General features: G+C 36.1%; 1 protein-coding gene across 4 annotated transcripts; it reads right to left on the reverse strand.

The window, feature by feature from the left end:
- Nucleotides 1-14,159: 14,159 nt before the first annotated feature.
- Nucleotides 14,160-21,845, reverse strand: LOC113727209 (beta-glucosidase 11-like). 4 transcript variants are annotated; one of them, XM_072080409.1, is made up of 14 exons: nucleotides 21,421-21,845; nucleotides 21,219-21,288; nucleotides 20,897-20,952; nucleotides 19,632-19,707; nucleotides 19,469-19,540; nucleotides 19,204-19,291; nucleotides 18,821-19,076; nucleotides 17,840-17,955; nucleotides 17,488-17,708; nucleotides 17,214-17,242; nucleotides 17,046-17,133; nucleotides 16,457-16,547; nucleotides 15,894-16,149; nucleotides 14,160-14,606 (listed from the first exon to the last, which is right to left on the reverse strand). In XM_072080409.1, exons 1-13 carry the CDS (start codon nucleotides 21,595-21,597, stop codon nucleotides 15,900-15,902), a joined length of 1,590 nt encoding a protein of 529 aa, XP_071936510.1. In that variant the 5' UTR covers nucleotides 21,598-21,845; the 3' UTR covers nucleotides 14,160-14,606; nucleotides 15,894-15,899. The 4 variants fall into 4 exon arrangements, with proteins under 4 accessions (XP_071936510.1, XP_071936509.1, XP_071936508.1 ...); XM_072080408.1 differs by lacking the exon at nucleotides 14,160-14,606 and adding an exon at nucleotides 15,431-15,612; XM_072080407.1 differs by lacking the exon at nucleotides 14,160-14,606 and having other exon boundaries at nucleotides 15,621-16,149; nucleotides 21,421-21,844.

Raw genomic sequence — 21,845 nt, forward strand, 5'->3', positions numbered from 1 at the left:
GAAACATGTTGATCGAGTAGCGTATCGCATATAGTCACATTGCGGCATAGAATTAGATATGAGAAATTGGTTGACAAAATTTATCAATATATGGGGGCCGATAGGGGGATATTCAAGTTGAATTTGTTTTTTTGCCAACCTTGTGGACGTACCTCTTATAAATGTTTTCGCTGTGGTGGATGATGAAATTCTGGACATATTGTGTGATCTATGGAATGAAATAGTTCCATATATAGTAGAACTGAATATCGAGAACGAGAAAATTGTCCAAATTCTTAGAGTTAGTATCATATTAATTCCACCAACAAGAAATGTTGGTCTGATGATGTCACTTATCCTTGCAAGCATGGATCCAACAAAGTTGCGATCCCATTCTAGTACAGTAGTTCTGGAAACAACATCGGCTTCCCAATATACCTAGGGAGATTTGGCCAGTGACTCATCAGGACCAAGGATCATAGTAAGGCCCAGGGGTAATGTTGAATATGCTTACGGTCTTGATTCGATTCAAAGTTTTGAAGATTCGGAATTCTAGTATCATTTGTTTTCTTATGGCTTTGAGTCCATCCCAGATCCAATTCATCCTAGAACAGCTGAAGATGAAGTATATATCAGTGGGCATGGCAAGCTCCCTGCTTCAGAGGGAGACAATAATCCAGAAATTGATACCGAAGATGTAAAAGAGTCTGAGTCACGAGATGTGTCTGCTAGCGCCTCAAATGGGGAGCATGAAACCTATGGATTATAAATGGATCTCGAGACCTAACAACCCTTTAATGGCAGCATAAATGCAAATACTGAGTGAGGAGATAATGCACGACACATTGCTTATGACAACCTCTTGTATGTTTTAATCAAATTGGCATTCTTCTCCGAGCATGGAAGCACAGACGATGATGACCTTACTGATGAAGGTGACTTGGAGCTCATTATCACATTCAGTGAGGAGAATAATAATATACTGCTACATATGAGATTTGAAAGCAAGCAACAACTTAGTAGGACTATTAGGATGTGATCCATTAATCATAATAAGGAATTCAAGATTATTAAGAGCAAAAGTAATATGTGGGTTGCCAAATGCAATTCTGCACTTGATAGGAGCACTACCACTGTAAACGCCTCATCGTATTCGATATGCGACTGGTGTGTTAGAACAATTAAAAAGAAGACTGATGTGGATATGGGTACGCAACAACTTCACCCTTGGGTCAAGGATCCTTTGGTCCACATTGGCAGTCCGATGACAAGATTAAGATCCAAGAGGGTGAAGGAAGCTTTGCGAGCCGATATCATTCACCATACAAGTAAGGAGCAAGCTAAGTTTGAAGATTTGATGGACCTTGAAGTTACATTGTTCACTTGTACGTTTGAAGTGAAGGAATGATCTCATACTTGTTAGTTTAGTTAGTAGTTGGTTTAAGACTGCCTAGTTTAGTAGTTGTTAGTCGTTGAGTATTTTATTACTTATTGGGCCTTATCGGGAAGTCTTAAAGAGCTGGCTCTTTATGCGGACCGAATTCCTATTCCAGGTTTATGTGAGCCGGATTTTGCCCTAGTTTTAACCTATAAAAAGGCATTTCTTGTATGAGTAAAGGGACAGAATATTATAACCAGAAATCGTGAGAAATTTTCCTTCGGGTTCTTAATCGAACTTACTCTTGAATTCATTGCTTAGGATTCAAATATGACTTTATCGATTAGTTTGTTTCCTAATCGTGGTGTCTCTTCATCCATCTTTATTTGCTTAAGGTTGTTGATTACCTTCGTGTGTCAAAGGTCTTGAGTTCATGAGAACAATCGAGTTCAATTTCCATTGGAAGAAAAGGTCTAACTCTGATATTACAAGGTTGGGAGGTTCTAGGAGGGTCATCCCCTAAGGTTGCCTTATCAGTTGGTCATCAGAGCATCAGGTTAATTCTCTTTCAATTGAAGTTGTTCATATCTTGTTAGTTTGTGTCTTTTGTCAAAAAAAAAAAACTGTAGCGATTACTGTTCATCGTTACTGTACCAAAATACTGTTCATCGTTACTGTAGCGTACTGTTCACATTACTGTTCATCTGAGTCAAAAAAAATCTGTTTGGGTGTTGTCTTTTTGTGTTTTCTTTCCAAGTTGTTGAGTCTGTTATACTTGTGTTTGGATTGTTAGGGTTTAAAGACAAAAACAAAGAAGAGTCACGTACCTTATATTGTTTTAGTGTCCAAGTTACTAGAGTATTTCTGGAATTTTCTTTTGAGTATTGCTGAAATTATGTTTTGCCTATTTCTTGAATATTGGTTGTTGTTCTTGCAAACCCTAAACACCACAACGCAATTTGGGGAAGTTCTTGAGCTTCTTGAACAAATTCTTGAAGTTCTTGGACCACCAAGTCTTATTTTGAAAGTTCTTGAACAATAAATCAAGAACTAGAGCCTTCTTAGAATTTGCATAACCTTTCATCCGTTTTCTTGAACTTGTTGGTGTGACCTAAATTTGTGTTCTTTGAAGAGCCGAAGCAAAAAAAAAAAAAAAAAACTAAGAGAAGGAATCGGCTCTCATACAAAGGAAATCAAGTTTTCCAAATCTTGAGTTTCCAATTCTTGATTGGTTTCCAATTCTTGATTAGTTTCCAAATCTTGATTAGTTTCCCAAAACTTGAGTCTCTAAATCTTGATTGGTTTCCAATTCTTGAGTCTCCAATCTTAACTGAATTCCAACGATCCCAAACGACCTAACCAACCCCAAACACCTCCAAATCAGTTTCCAAAATCAAACCTAAACCGCCACAAACACCTTAGCCAAACCGCCTTTAAATTCTTGAATTTCTAAAATCGGTTGAGCTAGTCTTTGCGAGCCGATTTGACTGACATTTGAGGACTGGTTCGTACATTATTTGAGCACCCCAAAAGCACCACTTACCCTCTAAAATATTGACCAGAAACTCAGCAAAAAACAGCAGTTCAAAAAAAAAATTCTAGTTTCGGGTAGAGTTTTTCTAAGATTTGCAAAATTCTGCTTTGTGTCTTGTTACTTGCTTATAGGGCAATTAATTCTGAAATTTTTGAGAGTTTGAGTTGTTTTAAGAACTTCGAGAAGGAAAATTGAGAGTGAGTGTGTTTCCTTGAGTGATACACGAGTGCTTGTAAGGTAGACTAGGATACACTTGTTTTACAGATTGGACAATATGTCTCAAGAGGGGTACATGCCTAAGCCGTCTGAGACCGACATGTCGCTCAAACTGGTGCTCCAAGCTCTTCAAAAACAAGCGAAGAGACATGAAGTTGTGATGACACAAATATCCGACAGGTTGGCTTCCATTGAGATGCGAGGTACCGGAGATACACACAATAGGGTTTCAAGTGTTCAGAATGCTGATCATGATGCGGATGATGAGGGATATCATTCTAACATCTCATTTCGATCAAGGGAAAGCCAAAGGGGAGCGAGGAAACACAAACATAAACCCCAGTAAGAGAACGAATCTCTTAAGAGGAGGGGTTCCATGCAATCTACCTCTTTAAAGCCGGTTTATACAAGAGGTGAAAGAAGGTTCATTCAACATTTTCTAGGCCTAAACCTAGAGTTGAATCACCTCATGAGGAGTCATGTTGGGAGACATATTAACGTCTTCTACACCAAAAACAAATGGAGTCAAATGGATGCTATCAAAGTGAGTTTTCTAAGAAGGAGGTAGCTGAACCTATTCCCAACAAAGGAGTATCTCATCCTATTGAACCATTTGTTGAGGAGGTTGATAATGAGAAAACAATCAAGGGCGTTAAGCTAGATAAAAAGATGGAAAAATCTGATGAGATGAGTGGTAAAAAGGAAAAAAAAAAAAAGAGAAAGTGAGCCAAATTTGAGCAAAAATGTGAGGGTTTATTTTTTTCTAACGAACTTACCTTTTAAACAAAGTCAAGTGAAGTTAGTCATGCCATGCTCCATTCCAAAGTCACTTGTACAGTTCACTAGTTTCCATGGAGTTTGTCTTTTAGGAATTAAATCTATTTGGGAACACCTCATGGAACAATTTCAATTCAAATTTGTCCATTCTAAAGGGGAACCAATTCAAACCAACCATGAAGGGAGAATTCCAAACTTTGACTCTCATTTGCTACCTATGGTTCATTCATCATCTTTACCTTCTTTCGAGTATAATTTCCATCCTAACATTTGTATTTCTTATGAAGATTTTGAAAGAAAGTGTAAACGGCTAGCAATGCCTTCTTAAGTTGAATCAATTGGTGAAAGGAATAATGAAGTGGCAAAGGGAGTTTTAACACTTAAAACTTGTTCTATACCTTCTTACCATTTAGTTAATGATGTACCATTACTTCTTTACCCAATTTCTAATTTGTTTCAAGTTGAAGTTTATTTTGTTTTTGTAGGTTGTAAAACTGTCCACAATTTTCCAGTTTTGATTCAAGACTTACAACCTGATTTTGTGCTTATTCCAACTAAAGGTGGTGATCTTTCATGCTTATTCACTCCGCCAAAAGCTGGTGGCCAAGTGCTCAATTTGTCAACTTCAACTTGTGCTAGTTCGAGTAACCCTCATGAAGTGGAATTCTATTGTATGCTACCTTATATTAGAGAGTTTTCGATTGCCACTTGAGATTTTAACATGCCTTACACAAGTTCTTTCCTATCTTGGCGCATGTCCTTGTTTGAGAACTTTCCGAAACTGACCAAACGACATGCAACATGGCTCGTAGTCATTCATCTATTTCCAACATTACTGTTCTTTAAGCGCACCGTCGATTTGTGGACAAATCACTTTCAATAGGAGACTTTAAAGATTCGAGGACGAATCTTTTCGAGGAAAGAGGGAATGATGTGGATATGGGTGCGCAACAACTTCAACCTTGGGTCAAGAATCTTTTGGTCCACATTGGCAGTCCGATGACAAGATTAAGATCCAAGAGAGTGAAGGAAGTTTTGCGAGCCGATATCATTCACCATACAAGTAAGGAGTAAGCTAAGTTTGAAGATTTGATGGACCATGAAGTTACTTTGTTCACTTGTACGTTTGAAGTGAAGAAATGATCTCATACTTGTTAGCTTAGTTAGTAGTTGTTTTAAGACTGTCTAGTTTAGTAGTTATTAGTCGTTGAGTATTTTATTACTTATTGGGCCTTATCGGGAAGTCTTAAAGAGCTGGCTCTTTATGCGGACCGAATTCTTATTCCAGGTTTATGTGGGCCGGATTTTGCCCTAGTTTTAGCCTATAAAAAGGCACCTCTTGTATGAGTAAAGGGACAGAATATTACAACCAGAAATCGTGAGAAATTTTCCTTCAGGTTCTTAATCGAACTTACTCTTGAATTCATTGCTTAGGATTCAAATATGACTTTATCGATTAGTTTGTTCCCTAATCGTAGTGTCTTTTCATCCATCTTTATTTACTTAAGGTTGTTGATTACCTTCGTGTGTCAAAGGTCTTGAGTTCATGAGAACAATCGAGTTCAATTTTCATTGGGAAAAAAGGTCCAACGCTGATATTACAAGGTTGGGAGGTTCTAGGAGGGTCATCCCCTAGGGTTGCCTTATCAAAGACTCATGGATTGTGGTAAATAACCAAATGAGTCAATGACCATAACTATCTAGGTGACTTAGTAAGTAACAGCAATACAACCCTCGCTTCTTTAGTGATTGCTAAGCACATAATTCGTAGCATTGAAGATAATTCTGGATTTAAAGTAAAAAACATAATAAGTTATGTTAAGAAAATTTTGAAGGTGAATCTTTCTTAGAAAAAAAATCTGGTACTTCATTCGAACTATACAGATCATGTCATGACATTTAAGTTTATATTTTGGACTTTTGGATCGGCTATTGATGCCTTTTACATGTGTAGGCCAGTTATATATGTTAATGACACTCATTTACATGGTGAATACAAGGTCAAACTACTTGTAGTTATGCAAGATGTGAATAATAAAATAATTCTAATTGCTTATGCCATAGTCGATGAGGAGACTATTTCCAGTTGATCATGGTTCATGGAGCAATTTAGATATCATGTGGTCCATGATCGGTATCCTATTGGTATAATTTTCGTTCGTCATAATGATATCATATTCATGCCATAATGGAGTTTAACTACTAAAATGAACCTTTGGCTTTTCATAAGTTTTACCTACAACATGTTAAGAGTAATTTGATGACATATTTCAAAGGTACGCACCTTAAAAGGTTATGTTGGTCAATGAGAAAAACTAAACATTTGCACAAGTGGCGGGAGTTCAAGCGAGAACTAAGAAGCAGGTTTTTAGATACATGGATTTATCTGTCTGACATTTGACTCAAAATTTGTGGTTGATACATGACGGTGGGCATTGTTGGGGTATTCTTACCACTAACATATCCGAAAGTTATAACAATATATTTAGAGGGGCACGTTATTTGTCAATTCATATTTGTATTGATATGACATTTCATCAGACAGTTGAGTTATTTAAAACAAGGAGGAAAGATGCTAGACATTATTGTAATCCTTTTTTCCCAAACATATGGCGTCGATTTAAGAATTCTGATCAGAAAGTGGGATTCCACAGGATTGTGGAGTTTGATAGCTCATTAGAGGTATACAAGATTATTACAGGCTAATGTATGGATGACAAATAGGATAATACACAAACGATAAAGTATTTTGATAAAACATACTCCTATAGCTAGTGACAGCAATATAGGCTTCCTTGTTCACATGTCATGGCAGTGTCCAGAAATCGAGCGAACAATTCAGAATTGCTTGTGGATTCCAAGTTTATAAAAAGGAGATGGTCAGTGTAGTGTTTACGAAGGTTTAATCCTTTATGCATCCGGATACTTGGCTCTATACTGATTGTGAGCTATAGGCAGATAGAAATAAATATATTACATGTTGGGTAGAACGGGTACGAGTTAGAAGTATTTGAAATGAGATGGATGAGAGTAGGGGTGGGCACAATTTGAGTACCCGCCCCGAGTGGCAAATGGCTAACCCGACCCTAATATATTGGGTCACTATTTTTTTTACTCTAATCTACTCCGCTTGTCCTTGAGTACCCGAAAAATAGGGGCAGGTCATAGGGTACCCGCCCCTAATACCAATTAAAAAAAAACAGCTTACTAAGAAACTTCTTAACCTTCATGATTTCTTAACCAAAATTATAAAAATATCCAGTAATATATAACCAAGTTTGGTATCTGTAACTTATAATAACAACATTTGTCATCTACCTATCATACCATTTTGAAGACATGCAAAAATACACCAAAGATTGAAATAACCTGACACTTACATCTTAGAAGATAAAGTAGTCATACAAGATACAAGTCTGAATCAAAGGTTGCGTGTTTGTGGCATAGAATTAAGGAATGCATCAGCCAAGACAACAATACCAATAGTTTCATCACCAATTTCATAATATTGACTACGAGATAATTCAACCATCAGTTTTGGAATTTGAATGTCAACAAATACAATAAAATTTCAAGAAAAACTACAATCTCTAAAATGTTTCAACAACCTCAAAAGTATTTCAAGAACAAATTTTTAAACTGAAAATATAAATTAAAACATTGAATATCAATAGAAAAGGTTCATCCTTCTACAATTTTCAATTAAGGAGCACAAGTAACTCTTAAAATCATCAATTTTCAATATTAATAATAGAATGCTCCTTTGTCAAACCTGAAAAAAAAATTTCAAAAATAAAAGCAACCAAGAAACATATTGGCACAAGTTGAAACTCAAATGAAAATTTTCAATGCAATGATAACAATATATGAAAAGTATTACCCGATTCCATTTCTTCTAGTTCAGTTATACTTTCTTCCAAATCAATTGGTTGATTACCCTTGCGAAGCCAATCTTGTCCACAAATTATAGCCTCCACCATTCTTAGAGTTAAAGAGTTTCGAAAAGAATCCAACACACCGCTTTCCGTACTCAAAACAGACTCTAATGCAACAATAGACACCGGAATAGCTAATACATCTCTAGCAATTGTAGCAAGAACTTGAAACCTATGAGCATTATCTCTCCATCAATCCAATATGAGCATTATCTAGCAATTGGCTGGCACAACAGCAGGTTTCTATGGATGAGTCTTGTATCAAAAAATGACCTCAATTGGAAGAATCATCTACGTATCCATACCTACTGCTGGCTAATACTTCACACCAACATACTCCAATTTTATACGTAAATGTGCATAAGGGAAACACACAACATTAAAATTGTAGATGTTTCTCAAGACACCAAAATCTATAATAACAATTTATTTAAATCCTACACGATACGATTGCTTGATTATACTGTTATGACCTGTGATAGCACTCACTCGGTGAGAGCGCAAGCAGTCATATAGCACTTAAATATCGATTTTGTAGTGCAAGCACTCACTTGGGATGATAGGATGTTCATGAAAATGGAACTGTACAAGGAGAAGCATCTCCTCTTGTTATTCTCTGAGGTGGTCTGTGGAGTTGCATCTTCTTTAGGCTGTCAAAAGTGCAAAACATCCCTATTTGTACTAAACATATCATTGTGCAGTTCATATCAATGTATTGTATATAGTTTCAGTGGTATACTATTATAGTTCTATCCCCCACATTTCTTTTCTAGTACTTCTTTTTGCCATGCTTATCAATCCAACTCTGTATTTTCTTTTTTCTATTATTGATGATGCATTTCTTTATGCCCTTTTCTTTGATGCACAGAGCAGAACCAATTTCAGCATTGTCACCATTCTCGGCAGCATTATATAATGTTGTTGTGACACCTTCATTTGAACTTGTGCAGGATAACAAAATGTGTTCAATCTTCTTATTAAGCTTGACAATACCATTGACAAGTAGTGTTGTTGCCTTCAAACAGCTTGCTGCTTTTGTAGCAACCTTGATCATGTTTGGGCAAAATAATCTGTATTGCTGTAACATTTCAGTTCTGGTTCTTTGTGACTTTCTAGTCCTTTACCGTCAATTAGCATGCCATTCCTAGAACTGCGTGTCCATGTTTTAAGAATGTATACATTTCAGATTTTCTTCACATCCATAGTATGGAGGACTTTGAAAGCATGGAAACACAAAATTTCAATCGATTGGAACTTGTTGCAGCTGTAAAATAGGTCATTCGTACAAGAGTTATATGTGACTAACCAATAATAATCCCTCTTGCATTTGCTGACTGAGTACACAACACCCTCTTTACTTATTACTTTTTTGCTCAGCAACTAAAGCGCTCGACTCGTCGTATTCGTTATGGAACTCAGCCTGGTTGCGTTGTAAATGGATGCAGCCTGTTTCAACATCGATGACTTTTTCAAGCCAAGCGTTGGCAACTTCTATCTTGCCTCATACTCTATAGTGGCCTTCTTCTGCAGCCTCTTCTCCACCACATTGTTAAAGTGAGTAAAGAATTTTAAGAGATCATGGTTAGCTTTCAAATGGGTTTTAATTTCAGCATTGGAATTCTCAGGAATTCTCACTTAGTTGTGTGTTTCGCATTCCTGCAGTCCACTCTTTCATTGTATAGCATCTTGCCCATTTTTCTATCAAATCGAACAAACCTGTTAGCCAACTGTTGTGCTCAACCTTGTGCTCAACAAGCATAGCATACCATGCACTGCTGAATTCGTTTTCATCTTCTATCTTGTGCATGTAGTACATGAACAGTTTCAAAGCAGCGACTTGATTTTGAAGTGATTTCCTAGGTGTTTCACAAAATTCTACTAAATATGAAAGATGTATTGTCCATGATGGGTTTCTTGCATAAGTTGTGCAACGATTGCAGCAATAGTAGGGTCTTGATCTGTGAGTATCATCCTCAGATTATTATTTGACATTGCATTAAGGAATGTCTAGAACAACCATGTAAATGACTCTATAGTCTCATCATACAAGATGGCCACACCAAAAACAACCATGTGGCGATGATGGTTGAAGCTAATAAACACTTCGAGTGCCCTGTAGTTCTTGTTAGTCCCATAGGTTGTGTCAAATGTAATGACATCCCCGAAGCATGAATAATCAACTCTCATCCTTGCATCTATCTAAAATACATTTATCACCACTTTCTCACAATCCATTTGCAAGAAATATACAAATAAAGGATTCAAGGCAAGCTCCTGTGTGAAATACCACGTCAAACTCCCGGTCTCACCATAGTTTAGGCTCGTTTGCATCGGAATCCTTGAGTGCCTCTTGATATCCTCCTGCATGCATACAAGGTTCTGTCTTCCATTAGCTTGTTTAGTCATGAAATCATAAGATTTTTTCAGAGATAACCCAGAATCCTCCGCAATTTTAGCCTCAATCCCTTATGCTTTAGTCACTTTTCTTCTAGAAACAATCAAATGACGACATTTTGGTAGGTGTAATCCATGATTATGTTCGCTAACAAAGTGCAACACCCTATACCACTTGTTTTCCCTATTTTGGACAATACCCATTTTTGCCCCACAACCAATCTTTGTATATGCATGAGGCCTTTTAGTTTTCGAGTCTCTCTTGTCCAGTCACCTGCTACCTTCCTTTGTGCAGGTGAATTGTCTTGAAGTAATAAAGTCATTCTTGTCTTTGTTGTCATATTCTTTTCGCACACTAAACCCCGTCATTGCAGCATAAGAATTATAGCAATTGTAGGCATCAAGTTCAAAGTCAAACTCCATTCCAACACTCAAAATGTTGTAGTTGAAGAGCTACTATCCATTATCCTCCACGACCTCCATCTCCTTGAATTTCATATAAAAAATACTATTACATTAGTGATGGTTTTACAATACACCTTAAAATTCAGCAATCTCTTCAGCAAGAATGCTACTGCATTAGATTTCCCATAATTGTTTGCAACGCTTCAAATTAGTTACACACACCAATTGTTTCTTTACGCCAAGGCATAACATAACACAAACTTACCAATTCAGTCTTTTATTAACTCCATAACAAACAAAACTCATCACAAGATTCACAACTTACGCAGTAGTTGAACCACCATTATCATTCATTAGTTTTTTTGCTTGTACAGGATTTACTTCATCTTGGTTACCCATTTTTCTATTACGGCGAATTTTCTACGTAAGTACATCCACATGTGCACATGCCACGGCTTTTATATTTTTAGCTTTTCCCTGACTTTTAAGATAATGACGGCAAGTGAAGGCTTTCCTTGTTGAGTGAACATAGTCTTCATCATTCACAATTAAGAGATGTACTGGCATGGTCAATCCAACATGATTGTTCAATACATTTGTGTATTTAATGACCCCAACCTAGAAATTCTATGTTTTCATGTATAGTTCTCTACTTAAATACTGTCAATGCGAATCTCGCGCCGTACAAAAAACAAGCTAGAGGTGTTCCCCCACCAACATTTGTTCTTATTACTACAAACTCTTCCATGTGGGTGTCCAACATATTAAAGGATTCAATGCCTACCTTTGTTTTCAGCACCACGTTTGTTGTTGAATCTCTGGAGATGAGTTGATTTCCTCGCTGCTCTTCTGTATAGCAAAACTTGTTTTGGTGCGGTCGCTGCATCCCCTATTGGATACCCCTTGTTCCTGCAATTGGAATTTGATCCTTTTTGCCACAATTCTTCTACTTTTGAGGTGGACGAATAGAGGAAAGTAGCACATGAAAAAGAAGGGGAGAACACTAGTAAATGGGCGCTAAAACACTTTTTTTTTAAAACTTGAATTATTTCATTATTCGTCCCAAAATCTGACCGCAGCATTTTTTCCTCTCGGCAAATTTAAGAATTTCTTCACCTCCTAACTTGGATTTGCTTAACAGAGATGAACTAATGGAACTGGTCAAAATTGCAGCATTTTGCTTTTTTTTTTTTGTCTCAAAACGACGTCATTGGTAAATCCAATTAAAACACCATCATTTTGTTAAATTGCGCGAAATGGCACTTGCGAGGCCCCGTGCGCTCTTACTTCCCGCTCAAGTTGCATGAAGGCTGGAGGAGGAAATTTAATTAGGGGTGCAATTGGGCTTTTTGAGTCTAGGCTTTAGCAAGCTTAAGTTCGATTCACAAATTATATAGATTTTCGGGTTTCAAACTTTTAGGTTTCGGGCTAATATTAAAAGGCTCAATCTCATTTCACGCTGTTATATGAGTTTTGGATTCAAATTGGGCTTGATCCAAATTCATAATTAATTACATGATTATATATAATATATATTTTATAGGAATAATTCATAAATCTCCCCTAAGGTTTAGGACAATTTCACTGAACTTTCTTAATATTTCAAAAACACTTACCTCCCTTGATTTCACATTTTTTGTAACTAAACCTTAGACTTGACCAAAAAATTTAAATGAATACTCTAAAATTCCCTCAGTTTATAAAGTTTATATTACTTTTCAAAATAATTGTAAAATATATAGCACAAATATAAAGAAGAAGTATCACATCTTCAATACCTATATTTATTATTTAATAAACAATTATTACAACAGTTTTTATTGTGTTGATAGACTACTGTACATGGTGCTTTGTTGGGGATATGTATTCTTTTTAAATTGGAGAAGAAAGTATTGTGATAATCCAAATTCTTTTAGAGTTTTTGAATTTTAAAATTGTTGGAAAAGTTTACTAGTAGTTTTGGATAGTTTCTTTTTAAGTTATTCTTGCAAATGGAACTTAATAGCTAAAATGGATAAAATGTTCATTGATTTACAAAATCAGAAACTTAGTTCATTAATTATCATGTGAATATATAAACTCACATTTATTGTCCTCCGCATTTGGAAACTTTTCTAAATTAATTTCACTCTTACCAAAATATTAATACTTGAACCAATCTTAACTGAATCGAGCATACCATATAAACAATTGTTTTGGAATATTAAATTCAGAGATTTAATATTCTATGCATTAACCAAAAGTTGGATAAATTTTCAAGCATTTGGAATTTTGGAAAGGCACCTAGAAAAACAAAAATAGTGAAAAAAAATTCTATAGAGTTGGATTCAAACAACATCAAGTTTAAGAGCATCTTGGCACCTTTATTTTTTTCTTATTTTATTAGAACTTAGTACTTTAAAAGACAAACCTTGTCATTGCTATAACAAAAATTGATTGATTCTCCAATTTACATACCAAATTATATGAGTTCATCAATAATACCACCAAGAATAAACAAGATGACCATTTTACATTATAAAAACTTTTCATGGGAATATCCCATATTTTCAACTAGAGGCATCTAAATATAGATCTTATTACTTTCTTAGGAGTGGTAATCATTTTTTTTTTAATAAGTGGAGATGGTTTAAGAGGACATGTAACACCTTTTTTTTTGGTAAAATTAGTGAAAGAATTTGTAACTTTCATTGCAAAAATGGTAAGTAACTTTTTGCAATGACGAGGTAATTCTCATAAGATATTAAAGCTTACTGTTTTTATGGCTAAATTTACCAATTTTATTGTCAAATTACTACTTTATCTCCTTACCTTATTTTTCTAGTTTCTAGGACTTGGAAACCTAAATGACCGTAACAAAATGGTCGCTAAAAGTACTAATCTAGACAGTGGGGATCGCTTATAACCAACTCTTCCAGTATTTTATCATTAAAATATTCAAAAGTGAGTGATGATAAGTCACCACAGCATTATCCCATTAAATTACTGAATTGTTAAGTACTAAATTTGATAAATTTAAGTATATATCCACATCAAGTAATAAATGAATAACTTATCATTTATTTTTTGAAACAAGTTTTGTCTAAAAAATTTAATGCTACTTAATTAATTCACATGTTCTAGTTTTCATTATCAAACACGTCTGAACATGTTAATTAAGATCTAAATCGATTAAATTTAAATGCTGAATTGGAATATCAAAGAAGACCTATGTTGGTCATTTTTAAAGGCCCACATGCCCTACACGTAACCAATTCCATCAGAATTTTTTAAATTTTCTGTTTTGAGTTCTAGATTGGCAAGAATGAGGGATTAAATTGTTAAAGTTGATTGATAAGAGACCACATTTGCCAAGACCCTAAAATAGGCACCAAAATGGTCGTTTTCCCAATTTCCTTTCTCTGCGACTTGTTTGCTGCTACATAATTGCATTCACAATAATACTACCAACACTATTCCTTGGCAAGGTAAGTACGTAATTGAATTTTCAATGCTCGAGATAGAGAAGCTGCTTGTATCGATGGTTTTATTGCAAGCCATATATGGGGTGAATTCTTAGTTTATGATGAAAAAAAAAAGGAATTCTACAACGAGGACGTTTCTTGGAGAGTGTTCTACAAATAGGGTGTTCGCATTCCGGGAATGCGAGCTCACCTACCTCGCATTCCTAAAATGCGAGCTAATGCGAGCTCATTGAGCTCATGCGACCCATATGGTTTCAAGAGTTCTCTAACTTCTCAGTTAACATAGAGCTGCATATAAAAGAAGACCAGAAGATGACCTCATCAAGTCCCATTTCACTCTTCACTGACACGCGCAAGGCTCCATCAGGTCCCATTTTCCGATATTTAGCCAGCTCATAGTCATCACAATTAACATCTTCTGTAACGTAGACAACAGGAGGTTCTTCCAGCAAATCACATTTGGACAAAACATCAAGCCAAAGATGGTTGCTAAACCTTTCCCTTATTTCCTTATAGATGACAAACTGCATAAGCAAATATGATGAAAACAAATAACTTTACCATGTAAATATAGAGGGCTATGCTACACTACAGAACACACACAGAGAAATGTGAGATCTGCGTCAAAACTTTATTCATGTAGACGTAAGTTTTTGAACTTCGTACCCTGCTACAAAAACTAAATACAATTCAATAATTGTACTCCCAAATACATAAAAATGAACAAAAGTTAAACACTATATTGACCCCCTAATGTTGTTCTGAAATGTCTGAAATACATGCTGCACGTTTAAACAGAGTAGTTGGACGTCCATATTCGCAAACAGCATATCAACATTTGCATATATGATAAGACTCTAATGCTTCATAACCAAAGAAATATAATGCCCCTTGTTTTTCATCTACTGGATCACTGAGCTCGCATTTCACGAATGCGAAGACCCCGGACGGAACCCCTTGCCAAAACCACCCCTTTTGTAGAATTTTTTTAAAATTCATCACAAAATTAGAAATTTCTCGCCATATATGCCTACCAGATTACCATAATCAGGCTACTGAAGATTTTTATGATATTAGGGAGATGTTTCAAGCTGGGGCAAAAACTTTGGCAGGGCAAACATTGTAAACAATAATTGACTTGAGGTAAGCTTTATGTGTATCAGTATAGTGGAAATACAAATCAAAGTTCAATGAAGTTATCTTCTTTTCGGGTGCGTGAGTTGCTCTATTCTTAAATGTAAACATGTAGTTGAGGATCTTGAATTTGAATTCCTGATCAGTAAAATTAGTGTTCTTGATCAGTTAAGCTGCCTAAAACGAAAGGCGATCTGTTCCAGCAAAAGAGAAATCCAAGACAATCCAGGGAAATTGTGTATTTCCAATACCAATTAATACCAATCACTTAGTAGGCCTCTGTCGAATGAGAAGGGTTTCCAGTTAGTTGACAGTACTGTATGCTGGGTAGGACAATTGACCCATATACCATAGCCTTTCAGGCTCTCAGTTTGAGTTGTACAAATTTGCATGTTCCTGTCATGTTTTAGTGCAACTGAAACCCTTGTCATATAAAGCTGCTTCAAAATAAATGATCCAATCCATATAGAATTTACTGGCATACTTAAAACAGATCCTAGCACTACCCTTTGGTGCAGTTCGTGCACAGTTACTAAATACATTGTGCATAACTTGAACAGAGAACCCCATAAGCGCAAAATGATCAAAGACAATGAGGCGTGGGAAGACGGAGGCGTGGGAAGACGAAGTCGTGCAAGTAAGAATCAGAAAAAGAATAAATGATGCAAGGATTTTACTAGTCATCACTGATCAGAGGCTTTCGATGTCGAAGAGACAAAGATTTCATTTACAACTTCATTTATCTCATCAGGTTTGATGGTTCTTCCCTTGAGGAAATTGGAGTACCAGTGTGCTGAGAGCTTTGGGTATCTTTTCAATTGCTTGTCGTCCAAATCAACGTAGTACAGGCCGAAGCTGGTTGTATAGCCGCCTATTGGCTCGAAACCATCTAGCAAAGACCAGAGGAAGTACCCTTTTGTATTTGATCCATTTCTTCCCAACATTTCAAGATTCAAAAAAAAAAAGAGGAGGTCAGAAAAGTCGACATTTAAAATGGTGAGAAAAGTCATTTCAGAAATAATTTCAGTGATACAGTAACCTTATGCATTTAGTCTAAAAAGTTGAGCAGAACATTCCTTGCTGCATGGCTTCGATGACCAATTTTTGGCAGAATAATTTGTGAAATAGTTAATGAAGAAATTGAAATCTCAAAACATGGGGAATATGTAAAATTTAGCTCATACAAATAGCAGTAAACACGCAGTTGAAGCGACCCTAATTCAATGTTGCACATGCTTACTTTATGGCATCAAGCAAGGTCCTGATATATGAATACATATATTTCACCCTTGATGTGTCGTTTAGTGTTCCATTGCGCTCAGTTCCTTTACCTGTCAAAAACAGTCAAGCCACGAGAATCTGAAACTATTTGCAATCATATTGAACAAGAAAAGAGCAAGAGAAATAAGCTAGATAGTTGCAAACATCTGCTGATTATAAATTCATCAGATGAGAATGCATTTGTGGCAGAGCTCAGCCGGCCAAAAAAGTTGCACAAAGTACAAGAGCACCCTAAACTTAATGCTAGAAACTTAGAGAGCTAAAACCATGCATATATATCCACGAAGAGGAACAAATCCAAAAGGAAATGATAATTCTCAAGCAATATATTTTTAGTGGTGGTATAATTAGGTTCGCAGGTTAAGTGATCAATTCATTTCTCTTTTTTGGTGAAATGACAGATGTAGTACCAATAATGTCTATCGGAGGTAAGCATTTGTCAGAATCAGGTCACTAGTACAGAAACATTTGGAAAATGACCAGAAAAGATACAGGTTAATGCATCCAAGCAAAGGCAGATATGCGTGAGAGAGAGACAGAGAAAGAACCATTTTCATGGACATAAGTAGGTGGATTGGCATATACATTCCTGAGATACTCCAGAATTCCGGATAGACTGGATGATGTATCATCATTCTGTCCCAAACACGATGGTAATTAACACGGGACCGAAAATGAAGAACAGAATATCTTGAAGTAAAACTGTTAATCCCAACCTGATTTTCTGATGCATCTTCTGGCTCAACTAAAGAAAAACAGAAAGATACAGTAATAAGTAAATTTAATCACAATATCTATAGGGAAACAAAAGTCAACATAGAGATATAGATTTTTGAAAGAAGGAGAAGCACTTAGAATTCGGAGTTGAATCCAAGGTTGTAAACTAGTTCTCATAGAACTAATAAACAAGGCTTTGCAAAAGGATTTGATCAGTTGATTCCAGCAAGGAATAAGTACAATGCAAGATCACAGCACATGTGCGACACATACCCAGAGCGCTTAATCCCATATCAGCAACTATGTCCCTGATATTCATATTAAGGCTGCTAGGACTGTCCTTGACGTAGAGTGTTGAATAATGGTTCAGCCCTATAAAGTCAAATGAGCCCTTAAGTAGCCTAGATTCACTCGGAGTAAGTGCTGGAATCTTTGTGCCAGCATTCTTCTTTATGATGTCAGGATAGTCTCCAAACACCATTGGATGGAGAAACCTGCAGTCAAATAGTGGATATACGATAAAGCAAGCTTATATTTTACTTCAAGCAGAAAAATGCAGAAAGCATCTTGCTGCTAACAAGAGATGGTGAAATAGGCACTTATCTACCAAAGATTCACAACTCACCAACCAATGTAAAAATCAATGGCTCTTTGAGTTGCAATTATATCTTCTGTAGCATTAGAATATGGAGAAAACCAAGAAGCATAGATGTTTAGTCCCACAAAACCCCGTTGAGTCGCCTGATATAGAGGTTCAATATCTGTTAATTGACTTCACATCATATGTTTCCAAATATGAAGATCAAAAAGAAACCACTTATATGAATTCTAGACAAAAGCATCAATGTCCTTGGCAGATGCAAGGTGGGAACTCAATGATCAAACTGCATGATACTACACACATTAGTGGGAGTAGAAGCAGGGCGCTTTATTACTAAATTGCCTTTCCATTCTCAGACCTGTTAAGCTGCCCATTTTCCAATCCCCAGAGGTGATCTGAAGCGTGTTTGGTCTCTATTCCAAGCTATTTTTCTATTCTTCCAACTAAACCAAGTCCCAGGAGCACTTGCAACCAATCATTTTGTTTCCCTATGAGACAAATGCAAACTGACTAAATGTTGATAATTTATCTTAGAATAAATCGTGATTTCCTTGATTAAAATCGAAGAGGCGACAGATATGTTTAAGGACAGAATTCTTTCAATGTAAATGACTACACCAGAGCCAGCACATAGCAGAATGACTCCAATTAGCAAGTAGACGAGCATCTAAATATCTGCTTGGACACTTCAAGCCACATTTCCATCCCTATCTCTATAAAAGTGAATCGGAAGATTGACCTACTCTGTAAATTCATCTCTAGTATTTTTCAGTTAACACCACTAACTAATAATAGTTTCCATCTATGATTACTTATTAACCACAGTGCCACCTCTGTACATGCAGAGATGTATATGGTTGGACATGGACTATGAGTTTATCAAAAACGATAGTTCATTAGGATCAATGTGACAAAAATCATATTTCAATCGCAGTTGTAGAGCTTTCAAGATACTGATTGCTGTTTATGTGAAAAAAATTATGAAATAGGATATCATAGTAATACCTTATGCTTTTTGTAGTATAGCTTCACAGCAGATGAATGTGCCAGCAACATGTTGTGACCAGCAATATATGGCTCAGTTATGGAATTACCCTCAGAGCAGTTCAGTCCAAATGGAAAAGAGCAGCGCCCTGGGGGTCCGATTCCATTATCATAACCACAAATGGAAAATATATTACCCTCATTTATGGTAGTCCAATACAGAACCCTGTCTCCAAATTCCTTGAAGCACACATCAGCATAGGCGGTAAAGTCGTTCCTGAAATAATAAACAAATAAGTGTTTAGATCTGATACCATAAATAAGCATCTATGCTTTACAATATAAATCATATATAAAACAAGCTTAAATGTGAATGGATCAAAGTACAAATATTAAATACTTACACTATCTTCCGACTGAGCCATCCCCCATATTCATCTTCAAGAACTTGAGGGGTATCAAAGTGAAAAAGCGTGACATGTGGCTGAATTCCTATGCGTTGGTCCAACAGTAAAGTCGCATTAAGATGGAAAGAAATTTGAATAGATTGTACAGCATTTTGGAAGTTTATCTCCATGTTCTTGGGAAGATAAAGATTTGTCAATATGATGTCATTATCCATGAGCGGATTCCCTAGAAGTGCTTCATCATTGTACAGGATAAGCTTACCATGCATTAGGAGTTCATTAATAAGATTGTTGTAATATTCTAAACCTTTGGGGTTGACACGGCCTCTTCCATCTGAAAAGAGAAATTATAAAACAAGGTATCAGAAGAAAGAAATAAAGTGTGCAGTGGTCTTGTATAGGTAGTACAGTAGAACTCAACATACCAGGAATAAGTCTTGACCAGGAAATAGAGAATCTGTAAGCCTCCAGACCTGTGTCTACCATGTGTTGAACATCTTCCTGAAACAGATATATTCCTAAAGTGAACTGCATCCTTATGTTAACAAGATAATGAATGATTTTATCACTTAATATCCACAAAAATTTTTATACCATTAAGAAGATTCAAGTAGCAGGCTACTGAGATCCACGTAACTAACAATGTAACACCTTTCAACCAGCAAATACATTTAAGTACCAGTCTAACGGGGCAGAATTCGGTAATACTGCAGGATGTTCGAGATACATATGGATGGAATCAGGAATAGCCGAGGCATGAACATTTAGTGTGATAATAATGATGATAATGGTAGCAGGTTGTTTTGTTTTGCTTAACGAGTTTGTCTTTGGTTGAATAGAGCAACGTCCAGCTATGCTGCTGCTCACTGTTGCATTGCTTCTTAGTAAAACAACTATATAATGCCCTAAAAGAATTGTTATCAGAAAAGAGAACAGGTTGCATTTGTAATTGTACGTACAAACTACAAAGTTGACATTCAGATGCTTCATCTGCTTGGGATAATAGTGAATATAAAAGGACACTGTTCACCAACCAAGTCACAAAGTTGAGAACTACTTTAGATTCCTTTGTTCAGCTTTGGTAGGAAGAGGTGGAAAGAAGAGAGATAAGAATTTGATTCAATATCTGATATTATCAGCAATTAATTTTGGTGTATATGAAGCATAAAAGTATATCTCATTTTTTCTGGTTTTAAGTGTAACAATCTGCTGCCAATTAAAAAGTTTAAATAGCTTAACTTAAAGCTTCTATGCTCAAATATTAACCATTAGAAAAACGGATTTCATAGAAGACCAATTACTTTCCACTACTATAAAAAATCAAAAGATGGGCAGGCTAACAAACATCTAATCATCAACTAAGTCTCATATTTGGGGGATCAGATGCCACAGCCATTGGTCTTTCCAACTGCTCAGGACAATGTAGAAACTAACACAACAAAGGAAGTCGATACTAAGAAAACAAGTAAAGATACTAACTATAAACATGTACACCTGCACAATTCACCCATGTGTCTCTCAGCAATAGAATATTTTCAATCTCCACCTCACATAATTCATTTTAGGAGATAATTTCCACTAATTGTCAGCAGAGCTATTTAGGAACACCATTAGATGAAGTTAGATTTGCTATTGAAGTTCCAATGCCACCACTAGGCCAGAAAGCCTAAAACATGACTGAAATGTTTACCTTGTATTTGTGATACTGATCACAAGCTATGTCTCCGGAGGCTCCATGAGAAAGCCCTGAACATTTTATTGGTGATTAAAGCCTAAGTTACAAATTAACAAAACAATAAATAAACTTTAAAAAATACAAAATTTGAGTTTTTCTGATTAACTTCTGCCAACTCGTCTCAGTATACCTAATTTTCGTCCAACTCACCATTTGAAGCCCAGTCATTTCTCTTAACACTTAATTTTTTTCTTTTTCAAAAAAGCTAACACCTAAAACCTATGACTATTGGTACCCAATAGTCATACCCAAAAAATTTATTTTTCGACAAACTTACCCTTATTGGCATAAACGAAGGTATCCCAAATGCTAGGCGTCCTTCCATCTTCACGGGCAGCCCCCTCTACCTATACATATGCATATGATTATCATGTTACCGTATTCATGTTATTCATTATACACTATAACTACTAATCCTGTTCCAGAAAAAGAACTAGGTGTGAAGGAATTAAATCAAATGAAACGGAGAAACCACTGACTTGAAATGCTGAACTGCCGGCACCAAAGATAAAGTCAACTGGGAAGTCTGATCTTGTAAAATTCTCCACTCTGGCTATTGCCATTACAGCCAGAAGTTGCAACAGCATTAGCAACATTAGCAGTATAATCAGAGGAGCAGAAGAATCCATAAGACTCCTCTGTTTCTGTTTCCACATGGTGTCTAAGTTTACACTCCACAGAGCTAGTATGGAGGAGTTGTTACCTTGTCAACTCTCTGGTTTCTAAGAACTGAAGGAAAATATTTTAGTTGCACAAGCTCCCGGATCTGCATGGACACCAAGGAAACACAGTTCCTGTGCTCAGCTGCCCACTTAAATAGTTAAATTTTTGGAGATTTAACAAATTGGACGTGCCGCAAATTTTGAAGCTCTTTTATTTTTTATTTTTTATGACAACTCAATAG

This window comes from Coffea arabica, chromosome 2e (assembly GCF_036785885.1).
Source record: "Coffea arabica cultivar ET-39 chromosome 2e, Coffea Arabica ET-39 HiFi, whole genome shotgun sequence".
NCBI lineage: Eukaryota > Viridiplantae > Streptophyta > Magnoliopsida > Gentianales > Rubiaceae > Coffea > Coffea arabica.

Coding starts and splice junctions, on each gene's coding strand:
- LOC113727209 (XM_072080409.1), bottom strand. CDS start 21,597: ATGTGGAAACAGAAACAGAGGAGTCTTATGGATTCTTCTGCTCCTCTG. Junction 21,289..21,420: donor CCGGCAGTTCAGCATTTCAA/GTCAGTGGTTTC, acceptor GCATATGTATAG/GTAGAGGGGGCTGCCCGTGA. Junction 16,548..17,045: donor TACTTATGTCCATGAAAATG/GTTCTTTCTCTG, acceptor TGTTTTTGACAG/GTAAAGGAACTGAGCGCAAT.